The 12,049-nt window shown below is 42.7% G+C and overlaps 1 protein-coding gene across 3 annotated transcripts in view; it reads left to right on the plus strand.

Annotated features, from left to right (window-relative positions):
- The window catches only part of FUBP1 (far upstream element binding protein 1), a 288,549-nt gene that overhangs the window by 226,264 nt on the left and 50,236 nt on the right, over nucleotides 1–12,049 (plus strand). For all 3 annotated transcript variants that reach the window (XM_033916010.1, XM_033916009.1, XM_033916011.1), the window contains one exon: nucleotides 2,224–2,298. In XM_033916010.1, the coding sequence (XP_033771901.1) occupies nucleotides 2,224–2,298 (75 nt within the window). The remainder of the gene's footprint in view (nucleotides 1–2,223; nucleotides 2,299–12,049) is intronic.

Consider the following 12,049-nt stretch of genomic DNA (forward strand, 5'->3'; position numbering starts at 1 on the left):
ACCAAAAATTACGTTGGCTTCCTGTTGAGAGAAGAGTTCTCCAAGTTTTGGATGCTTCTTCTACAAAGCCCTGCATGGCCTACTGCCTAACTATCTAACTGCTCAGTTCTTTTTCTTGTCACCAAGCTTTTCCACACGTTCCCAATGATTTTTTACCTTCCCTTCAGTCAAAGGCTATACTTGGCAAAGATTCATTAACCGACTTATCATACCAAGCCGCTTCCAGGGATCCTGAACTGGGCCACATGGTTAGAATATCAACCTCATATATGCATTTTAGAAAGCTATTAAAAACCCATCTGTTCTCAAAATTCTTGTAATCTCTCCAAAGCAGCATATTGATGTGAAACTATTGTTAACTTGTTGATGCCAGTGTTCTATCTATTGTAGCTTACTGACAATAGTAAGCCCATCACTTTTGTAAACTACATAGAACCGAAAGGCTTTTGTGGTATATAAATAAAAATTTGTTATGTTATAATCTTCTTTTTAGGCAAACTGTTCACAGCTTTCATCAAGAACGATTAAGAATTGAGAGCAGCAGTGCAATATGAGCTCTTTTTTAGGCTATCACAACAATTCTGTCTCAGATTACGGCAATGCTATTTATACAGGCTTAACAAGCAAAAACTATAAAAGGCTACAGTTAGCTGCAGAATAGCTCAGAATGATTTTTAAACAATCTAAATTATGCATGTGACTCCTTTTTATTGATAGCCCTTCATTGGTTACTTATATGTGCATGAATAGAATTTGTTAAGCTTGACGCGTATTTAAAATTTTATATGGTCTTAGATCAGGTTAAATGATCTACGGTAATCTCCATTTATTTATGTTCTAGCACTGTTGTGTGCAATTTTTTTGTTTTAACAGCATTACTTCTAATAGTGAGAAAACCATGGTGCACTGCATTGGCTGATGAGCAGACTATTTGCTTACTACGGTTGTGCAGTACCATACATTTATTTTCCATCACTGTTCTGTGCAATTATTTTGTTTAAGAATGCTACTCTATAAGCAGTTGTTTGCCAAGAATCTTCCACAAACCTCATGCCCATCCCAGTGAAAACAACTCTTACTTCAGACTGCAAGAGAACCTTGGCTTTCTAGCTGGAACAGGCTAAAGCCCTTAGTCTACCCAGCTTTTTTTTCTTTTGACCCCAGTAGGATGAGGGCTGCTATTGGTATATGCAGTCTACTAATCAATTAGTGTGCATCTCTTTCACCTAAGCTAAATCTGGGCTGAATCTGTAAGGTCATGTCACACTCGTTAATGTAAGAGCCATGGTTGCTTTGGTGGCACACCTGAGATAGTCTTCATAGAGATTTGCAAAGCTGTGATGTGGTTTCGTGAGTAGAATGGGTACAAATGGATCGATTTTTCACTCTGTCAAAAATTACAAAAACTAGGGGATGAACTTGCAGGGAAATACTTTTAAAACCAATAGGAGAAAATATTTTTTCACTCAGAGAATAGTTAAGCTCTGGAACGTGTTGCCAGAGGTTGTGGTAAAAGTGGATAGTGTAACTAGTTTTAAGAAAGGTTTGGACAAATTCCTGGAGGAAAAGTGCATAGTCTATTAAGACATGGGGGAAAAGTCTGCTTGCCCTGGATCGGTAACCTGGAATGTTGCTACTCTTTGGGTTTTGGTCAGCTATTAGTGACTTGGATTGGCCACCATAAGAACGGGCTACTGGGCTTGATGGACCATTGGTCTGATCCAGTAAGGCTATTCTTATGTTCTGAGAATCCAACTCTTCCACTCCAGATCCATTTTGTTTCTTTTTCCAGGCTGTTGAAAAAAACACAAAATAATTTAAAAAGAAAATCTTTGGCCAATCTAGCTGCAGGCGTATTCTGCTTATTTCTCCACTTTTGTTTTAGCCAGCTTATCTAGGGAGTCCCAGATGTGACAATATGATGTCCTGCTTATCTTCAGAGCAAGCAGTTACTCGCCTCTAGTAGGTGTTCAAGAAAGTAGGACACATATTCTCACATAGCTATTCTAGGAGCTGTATTGTATCAGCTGTTAGACTGCCTGATCCGTGCAGCAGGTGGGAACATGCATAGTAGATGGTACAAAAAGCTTCTAGAAATAGAATGTTGGGAAGTATCTCTGCTGATATGAAAATGTTTTGTTGTCCTCAGAGAACAGCTGCCATAAGTGAGTAAATTTTTTATATAAATGTCTTGATGTGTACTAAAATTTTATCTTTACTTAGGAGAACCACAAAATCCACCTCCAGCTGGACAAGTTGATTACACTAAAGCTTGGGAAGAATACTACAAGAAAATAGGTATGTTAGTTATATTCTGCAACAGAACATTTAGCTGTTTTGTACTTATTTATGAATAGAATTTCTAAATTAAAATCATAAGTTAAATAGGTATTTGAGGATATTAATACACAGAAAATAATGGCAGACTTGACAGGCAAATAGGGCCTGTCATCTCTGCAAATCCCTTCTTCAGAGAGCCGCTGTTTTTCATTGTTCTCCAGATATGGGTATATGTTCTTTTGCCAGCAAGTGGAGACCGAGACCACTGGCTTAATGATGTCACCCTGTAGGGCAGGAGTGTCAAATGTCAGTCCTGGATGGCCGCAATCCAGTTGGGTTTTCAGGATTTCCCCAATGAATATGCATGAGATCTATTTGCATACAATGAAAGCAGTGTATGCAAATTGATCTCTTGCATATTCATTGGGGAAATCCTGAAAACCCAACTGGATTGCAGCCCTCCAGGATCGATGTTTGACATCCCTGCTATAGAGAGTCATGTGCAGTCCACAACTAGCCTGTATTTCTAAGTTTTTCAGCATGTGGTAGGTGAGGTAATTTTCTGGAGTTGGTAATTTGGTGTGTGTGTTGTCTTAGGGAACAGATTTTAAGTTTAGGGGTCCTTTTTACTAAGGCATGGTAAAAGCTTGTAAGTGTTTACTGCAGCTTAAAATGGTTTACTGTGAGGCGTACAAACCAAGTGATAAAAATAATTTTGGGGGGGGCATTGTGCAGAGAGGTTGTGTCTGGGGGGTGAAGTGTGCATTTCTTGCTAATCAGCACATCTACATTACTGCGTTCTAATGATTAGCACAGGATTGATATGTGAGCCCCTTACTGCTTACAAAATAAGCGGTGGTATGTCCTCAAGTGCTATTTTTTTAATAGCCTTAAATTATTGCAAAAATTGGTACATGTCAAGACCTTATAAAAATGGGATCCTAACTTCCCACTCTAAATAATAAAAATACTCCAAAAATGGGAAGAAATCTTAGGAGTAAGCAGTATAATTACAGAAACATGCTTTGACTAAACTGTAATACTGATTTTTTTTTTTTTTTTTTTTTTAATTTTTAACTTTAAAATTTTTAGGGCATCAGTCATGTACTTTAAAACAGGTGAAAGGATATTTTCTAAGGAATATCTCCCTTAGAATGTCCAGTAGTTTTAGCAATATAAGCTGTGCTTCATATCCCTTATGTGTAAAAATAGTCTTCAAAAATCTTAAAGCAACAGGTGAATATTTATCTGAAGTAGTAGCACTGCACAAAGAGAACAAGAGTTAACCCACCTTTAAAAAGTCCTTGCTTTGCCAACAGAAGACATGTGAAGTTTTTAGAACTATTCTTCAATCAAAAGAGGAAAAGTAGAGAAATCTGAGGTCAACAGAAGCATTCTTTGTTTCTTGTCTCATTCATTTAAAAATGGCTTTAAAGGGTCATAATCATGTGGCTAGTAGCAGGCTCACTTTGAGGCTATTGTTTCCAAGTCTTTATCTGGAGGTAGGAGTATAGAATCCACTCATCCAGACTGGTCTGGAGGAACTAAAGGAAAATCTAATTTTACTTTATTTGGAGAGGAATTGGACAAGCTTGTGAAGGGCTTGGGCGAGTGTATACACTTCCACCTCGGTATTCGTGGTTTTGATTATTCGCGGGTTTTCGTTCTCTGGCTCCATCCCCAAATTTACATCACAGGAAATCGCTGCTCCCGGCGTTGAACAGAGGAAATCACTTCTCCCAGTTTTGTACGGAGGAAATCGCTGCTTCCGGAGCAATTCAGGTTAGGTTATTCATGGGTTTTTATCTTTTTTAGAGGTTTGTTACCGAAAAACTGTGAATAACATGAAACGTTATTCGCGGTTTTTCGGTATTTGCTGCTATGCTTTTCTCCTATCATTGTGAATGTGGAGGGGGGAGTGTAATGCCTAGATTCTCTGAGAATCAATCCAAGACCTTAAATTATTTTGAACTGGAAAGAGAATTTCAGAGAAGCTAGGAAATATTGCCTAGGAAGAGTGAGTGGCTTGCCTCAAAATAAAATTTGAAGAGGTCACCCTTTCAGGGTAACCACAGAAGCAGACAGCAATTTGATGCCAAAGGTTTTGGAGTTGTTCAGAGGTTGCATTGAGGTCTTGTCCCATTATCTGGTCCTTTCAGTGGGTGGTCTAACACAGTTTTAACAGAGATAAGTTCTGATAACTTCAGACCAGTGGATCTTCTAATTTAGAACTTGTCAAACATTCTTTGGCCATATGGCATTTTAACCCTTGAAGCAAAAGACAGGTGAAGTCTTTGGGACAGCTAGCTTAGATGCAACTCCAAATACAGGTTTTCTGAGCCTATTTGAGGTCACCATCCACAATTTGGGAAGCTAATCTCTAAATATGTGCAAAGGTTTTTCCCTGGACTTTGCTTTTCCTCTTTCCAACATTTTATTAAAATCCTTTTGCTGATCCCCCACTAAAAATGATGGCAGTTAGAATCCTCTTGCTGATCCCCCACTAAAAGCGGTGGCAGTCCTCTTGGTGCCTGAAAGTGTATTTTAGCTGGAGGCAGTTGCCCAAAGTCCCTCCTGAGGAATAAGAATATAGGCAGAGGGAGGGAGTGACGTCACCAAGAGAGATGGAAGCATGATCGCTGAGCTTCTTCAATTATCGCTACTATTAAGCTAAAATTCGTGCTAAGTTGGAATTTTTTCTTACCATCGAGTGCAATATTTTTGGGCAACTATGGCAGGCAAAAAGGACTGAGCGGACCTGAAAACCTTTTCTTGCCAGCCAGCAGATACATTGGAAGGCTGCTCAAGCCAAGAACTGCATGTGCCTGCAGACAGTGCTTTGTCAGGGATGCAACCTTCCTTACCCGAGGCGGATGCTCGCCCAGCTACTTGCACTGAATTGCGTACCTGGATGGAGGATCTCAAAGGTACGATACTTACAATTCCGAAATACCTCCAAACCAAGGAGGCTAAAATCCAGAAGTCGGTAGAAGATATGGGAGCCCGCCTTTTGGACTTTGAGGAGCATGTCATTGACCACGACACAGACCTCGAAGTGAGGTGATGATATGGCTTGTTTTCTACGATATCCAGTGAAAACTTGAGGTGTTAAAGGCTGCCAGACAGGTGAGCCATATCATATGGGCAAAGTGGAGAAGTTTGAAGATCTGTTGGTGATTTAAGAAAGCGGTTTGACTTTCGTGATGTGACCAAGTGCTTAACTGCACATATTTGCAATAAGTGGCTGTATCCCTTTGATCTTTCTTTCCTAATGGCTAATTGGAAACATACAGTCACCAAAGTGGAGGATACCCTGCAAGTGCTTTGGGATGCGCAGCACAAGATTAATCCAAAATAACCTATTCAGGTGCTGGGGCTCTGACCACTACTCAGCGATGGAGCAGAGTTCCCTGCAACGGCAAGTGTTTGCAGCTTCGCTCCGGCTCTGATTCAGGGCCCTCGGGTGAACCAGCTTGAAGGAAGTGGCCTGCTGCATTGGATTCCTCAGTGGTGACATTGCTTATGATACCTGCTATCTGCGTTTTCGAGATTCAGCTTATAGCTGCTGGGACTTGCTTCATAATTCTACTCTCCATACTCATTTGGATGTGCATAGCGAGATCTGGATGGCTGGTGATCTTGCCACTAGGGAGATTAATTTCCTCCGTTTGCCTAACTTTTTGACGGGCCTTTTGTTAGTGGTGGGAGGGGGGGTCTGTTGGGAACAGGGACTGGGTGAGGGAGGGGAGTAATATATGGGGATTTGGGGTGTTGCTATGTGGGTGTGGTCATTACTGTTGTGAATCAGGTGTGCTACTTGTTATGTTATTTTTTGATTGGAGATGACGAATGGTGGGCTTACGTTCTAAACTCCTAATATAGGAGGCCTTAATTTGCCACAGAAGTGTCAGCTCCTCTTTAGAGAGGCTGACGTCTGAAAGCAGGGGTTGGCTTTTTTTCAAGAATCTCATCTCAAACCACAGTACGTAGCTTTACTTAAGCATCATAAAAACTCCCATATTTATCTTCCAACAAAGAGGGTACCAAGAAACATGGAGTAGACATTTTGATAGCAGATGCTCTTCATCCTCAAGTTAAGCACATGACCCGGGATCCACAGGGGAGCTATTTGCTATTGAAAGTGGAGATTAATCAAGACCTCTATGTTTTGCAATATACAGTGGAACCTTGGTTTACGAGCTTAATTCGTTCCAGAAGCATGCTCATAAACCAAAGTACTCATATATCAAAGCAAGTTTCCCCATAGGAAGTAAGGGAAACACGCTTGATGCATTCCACCCCCCCCCCCCCCCGAGGCCACCGGAGCTCCAAATCCCTCCCCCCCCCCACGCGATCCGGCATTCCCATGCTTATGTCACTCCCCCCCCGCCGCGATTTGGCATCCCCCACCCAAACACATTGGCTTACCCCCTTATGGCACCAACGCATAGGAGATCTCCAAGAATCTCGGAGAGAGTGAGACTAGAAGGCCTTGAGCATGCGCAAATGCTCAAGGCCCAGCAAAAAGGAAGATGGCAGATCTTCGAGCACTGGCATGTCCTGTGTGTTGGTGCCGGTGCCATATGGGGGTAAGCCAATGTGTTTGGGTGGGTGCGTGAGGGATGCCAAATCGCGGGGGGGGGGGGGGGGCACGTGAGCGGGGGGGGGGGTGTGGATGCCGTATTGCGAGGGGGGGTCCTCTTAAATCGAGTCAAGCTCGGTTTCCGAGGAACCGATTTTGCGAATGTTTTGCTCGTCTTGCAAAACACTCGCAAACCGGTGTGCTCGTAAACCGAGGTTTGACTATATATATATGCTCCAACTACAGAGCAGAAGGGTTTTTTTTTGACACATTAGAGTTTGTGTTGCAGGATGAGGTAGAAGGACATTTGATTCTTGGGGGTAACTTTAATATTACCCTTGATGCCATTCTAGATAATTCAGCCTTCCGAGTTCAATATGGCAAAATAGATAGAAAACATTTGCAAACATTATTTGCTGCTTGGGATTTGATTGACCCATGGAGGCATTTTAATCCAACCACCAAGGACTACTAATACTATTTGGAAGTGCAAATTCTTACTCCTGAATAGATTTTTGGGGCCTGAGTGTTTGCTGCCCCAGATATCCGATGCTTCTATCAAACTGAGTGTGGTCAGATCAAGTGCCCACTTGCTTCAAGATATGCCCACACTTGGCCCTTTTTGGTAAACAGTACTGGCAATTTTGTGATAGCTTGTTAGTAGATCCCATCGCCAGATCTCACATTGAGACTTGCGTGAATATAGCCAATTGAATGTGAGTGATGAGGTCTCCCCATTCACCTTCTGGGAAGCCCTGAAAGCAGTGATGCGGGGGCATGGAATTTCTATAGGGGCTTTCCGTCGCTGCGAACATTATAGACAAGAAGCCTTGCAAAAACAAACTTCTCAAGCAAACCCAAAGTGTTTTCCAGGGTCCTCTACTTTTCTGACCCGTTTAGATAAGACTAGAAAGGAATTGCAGATGATGCAAATAGAGGAGCTACATGAGAAGCTGCAGTGTTTACAGCAAAAACATTTTGAACATGGGAATAGGGCGGGGCGCTTGTTAGCCAATAAGCTGAAAAAGAAGCGATTGAGGAACTTTATTACAATGGTCACCTATGACCCAAGCTTTCACAACCTTTTATGAAAAATTATATACCCCGGAAGATAAGGTATCACAACAGTATATCGATGATTATTTAGATCAGACTCATTTATCCAGTATAATGGAAGAGGAGGCTATAGGGCTCTCAGCCCCTATAATGGAAGAAGAAACTCTTTGAGCAATATCGACCTTATTCCATGTTAAGGCCCCAGGCTTAGATGGTTTCACCAATCGCTTCTATAAAAGTTTTAAGCACTTGTTAGCAGGCCCTCTCACAGCAATGTTTAACAATCTAGGGGAAAGAGGTGAACTGCCTCATTCGTGGCACTTAGCAGGAGTCCCCTTGATATTAAAACCAGGCAAGGACCCTACTAGTTGTGGTTCCTATAGACTCATATCACTGCTAGGCACAGATTATAAATGTTTCACAAATATTCTTGCCACACCTGGTTCAGGATGATCAAGCGGGTTTTATTGAGGGACGGCAGACAATTTGACAACATTCGTCAACTATTACATATTATTTGGTTAGTACACACAAAAGGGGACTCCCGCTCTTACTGGGAATTGATGCAGAAAAAGCCTTTGATAGGGTGCATTGGCCTTATTTGCTCAGTACTCTGTCGATCAAGGGTATAGGAGGACAACTAGACCTTTGGCTGCTTTACAGATTAACAGGGGCTATACGGATAGTTTTGAATTGGGAAGGGGGACCAGACAGGGCTATGTGCTGTCCCCATTGCTCTTTGCTCTGGTCATGGAACCCTTTGCTAATCATATTCGTTCCTAACAAGGTATTAATGGTATTACCTGTGGGGAAATATCCACTAATCTATTGTTGTTTGCTGATGATGTCATACCTTCGATTGCGTGCCCCAGCACTTCTCTCCCTGCAATTATTGAGGAGTTTGGCCGGGCATCCGGTTTTAGAACCATTATGGACAAATCAGATTCTAAATCTGTCCATGAATCTGCGGGATAGCACTCGGTTGCTTTCCTTTCAAATGGGCATTAGATACCTGGGTGTTAATATTCCATCACGATCTCAATCCTTATTTGAACTTAACTATCTGTCCTAGTCCTGCCCGATTTACAATTCGAATCGATTCATTTTGGCTGAATTGATTCAAATTTATTTGTATTTACAAAAAATTGGCCTCAATGATTCGAGACCCAACCCTCCTCCCCATGCCTTGAGTCTCCTAAAGCAGGAGCAGCAGCGCTGCCTCTTGCTGGCCGTCTGCTGCCGCTCCTTCTTGAGGGGGGGGAAGGTCAGTCGTGAAGTGCTGGTGCTATCCAGCTTCCCTCTTGGCCTCCTTCTCTTACCTTTACTTTTATCAGCGGAGCAGCCTTCAGAGAGGTATCACAGGTGCTTTAGCGCAGTGTTCTTCAACCGCCGGTCCGCAAAAATTTCCTGCTGGTCCGTGGAGGGCTGACGATATCGAAACTTTCCTTTTCCCCAGGAGGGGTTGGGGCAAGGGAGAGAAACAAGATAATGGAAGAGCGGTCTTTTCTGAGTTGCGGATTGGTTGTGGGACCGTGGATCAGCCAATGAGAAGACAGGAGTGAGAGAGTTGTGATGGTTTTGATGCGCTGGGAGGAAATGGAGTCTAGTTTCCATGAAGAAGTCTTTGTGGGGCGGTTGGCGTATAAGTGGAGTGAATACTTGGCTATTATTTTTCTCTCTTTCAGCGGTAGTTGTACAAGCTTTTTAAAAAGTTAACACTTTAGTGTGGTACAGTTGCTGTTTTCTGCTGCTTACAGTTTTTTAAAGTAGAAATTGGTAGACAACAGCATTTGAAAAGGCACAAATGGGGTGACTGGAGTCTCTTTTGTTGGTTTAGGTCAGGACAGTGCTTTATGTATGATCTTCGTTGCCCAGCCTTGTCTACATCTTAATTCTGATCCTATCAAAAGTAGGGTAAATGCCCTTTTTGCTTTCTGTAGAAATTTGGTTTGGTGTATTTATGTTGCCTGTTTGAGAGAGGTTGGGGAACTGTTTAGCTCCTGAAAGCTACTCAGGTAGTCCCAAATAATGCTAGAATAAGTGTTAGGTTTTTTTTAAGTAAGATATTTCCTTCATTTAGTAATAAGCAAAAATGTGTTTCCATTCAGATCAGGGTCTTTAGTCCCCGCCCCCCTAAGTAACCAAAATTGGACCCTGAGATAAAAAATAAGGCTTATAGTGCTACCTTTTATGGTTTGATCCTGAGGCTGTTTTCATTGTATTCTGGTGGGTCAAGATTACTTTTGCTTCATAGGGGCAGCCCCTTTCCTTTTAGAGGTACAAGGAACTTAAATTAGTGCTATTTGAAAGTTACATAGTAAATGACGGCAGATAAAGACCCGAATGGTTCGTCCAGTCTGCATGCAGAGTCTTGCATCTTAGGATTTGTTTCTATATATTAGTACTTTCAGTGTTTGGTCCCATATTTGCTTAGGGGTTATCTGTGTTAGGGTAGGAATGAATGTTGAAAAGCATACAGTGTGCTTTGTGTAGTTTAGTTTTGTGGTTAACCATTATGTGTTATTAATAAGATTATATTGTGTGTATGTATGAAATTGAATGGAAAAATAGTGTTACAATTAGTACTATTATGGAGATGGGCGGGGTCTGGCCCACAACTTATCCAAGTGTTCTTCAACTGCCGGTCCGCAGACCAGTGCCAGTCCACAAAATAATTATTTTAGTTCCGCCGGTCCTTGAGTGTAAAAAGGTTGAAGAACACTACTTTAGCGATTTTTGCAGGCTGATGTCTTCCTCAAGAGCGCGTTCAATCTGCTGTGATCCTGCCCATTACGTCAGAGGAGGGGCAGGACTGCAACAGAGTGAACGTGCTCCTGAAGATGACGGCAACCTGCAAGGATTGCTAAAGCACCGACGATCCTCTCTGCAGGCTGCTCCGCTGCTGTAATTAATTAAAGGTAAGAGCGGGAGGCCAGGGGGGAACATGCAGGCCTTAGGGGGAGGGGGACCTGGTGTAGACATACACGGAGGAAGGGAAGGGGGGTTCAAAGAGACGTGAATATCCTGTACTTGGGGGGGGGAGAAAAAATAATGGATCTAAAAACAGGAGAGGGAGAGAGATGGTAGACAATGAGATTTAGAGAGGAAACGAACAGAAAGGGAGAGAAGTTGGACACAAGTGATGGTGTGAAGGGGTGTGGGTGATAGATATACTGGATAGGAGGGTAGTTGGGAAGAGAATGGGAGAGATGGTCAACCCTGGGGAGGTGGGGAAGGAGGGAGAAATGCTGGATGAAAGGGTAGTTAAGAAAATGAGAGATGGTGGATCTGAGGATGGTGGGGTCCATCACTGCAGCTCCAGGGATGGAGACAAAAAAAGGAAAGATGCCAGACCTCCAGGGGAGGGAAGGGAAACGGAAGGGGAGGACAGAGATGGCAGATGGATGGTTAACACTGAGAAAAAAGAAAACGACAAATGGGCAGGAAACCCTGGCAAGCAAGTTATCAGAACACAACCAGAGCGTGGGACCAACATGATTTGAATAATGACCAGACAAAAAAAGGTAGAAAATAATTTTATTTTCTGTTTTGTGATGACAATATGTCAGATTTGAAATGTGTATCCTGCCAGAACTGGTGTTAGACAGTAAGTGTGAACTAGAACCTAAAAGAGAGAGAGGAAAGTCTTTTATCCCAGGACAAGCAGGCAGCATATTCTTAACGCATGGGTGACGTCACCAACGGAGCCCCGGTACGGACACTTTTAACTAGAAAGTTCTAGTTGGCCGCACCGCGCATGCGCGAGTGCCTTCCCGCCCGACGGAGGAGTGCGTGGTCCCCAGTTTCTTCATTTCCGCGGAGCGAAGAAGACGCATGTGTTTTCAACGGCCGTTGAAAAACAAATTTTTGCCTTCCCGCTCGTGTATTTTCTAATTTTTTTTTCTATTTTCTCCTTCGGATTATCTTTATTTTACTTTAAAAAAAAAAAAAAAAAAAACTCGTCGAGTTTTCCTTATTTTTTCAGCCCGGCCCTGGCGGGGCCTGTTGCCACCATACAAGCCTCCGGTTTCGATTTTGCGGAGGCCGTCTTTCCCTTCATGCCCCCTCTACCGGGCTTTAAGAAGTGCCAGCGGTGTGCACGCCCGATCTCTCTCACCGACCCACACAATT

The sequence above is a fragment of the Geotrypetes seraphini genome, chromosome 12, assembly GCF_902459505.1.
Source record: "Geotrypetes seraphini chromosome 12, aGeoSer1.1, whole genome shotgun sequence".
Classification (NCBI taxonomy): Eukaryota; Metazoa; Chordata; class Amphibia; order Gymnophiona; family Dermophiidae; genus Geotrypetes; species Geotrypetes seraphini.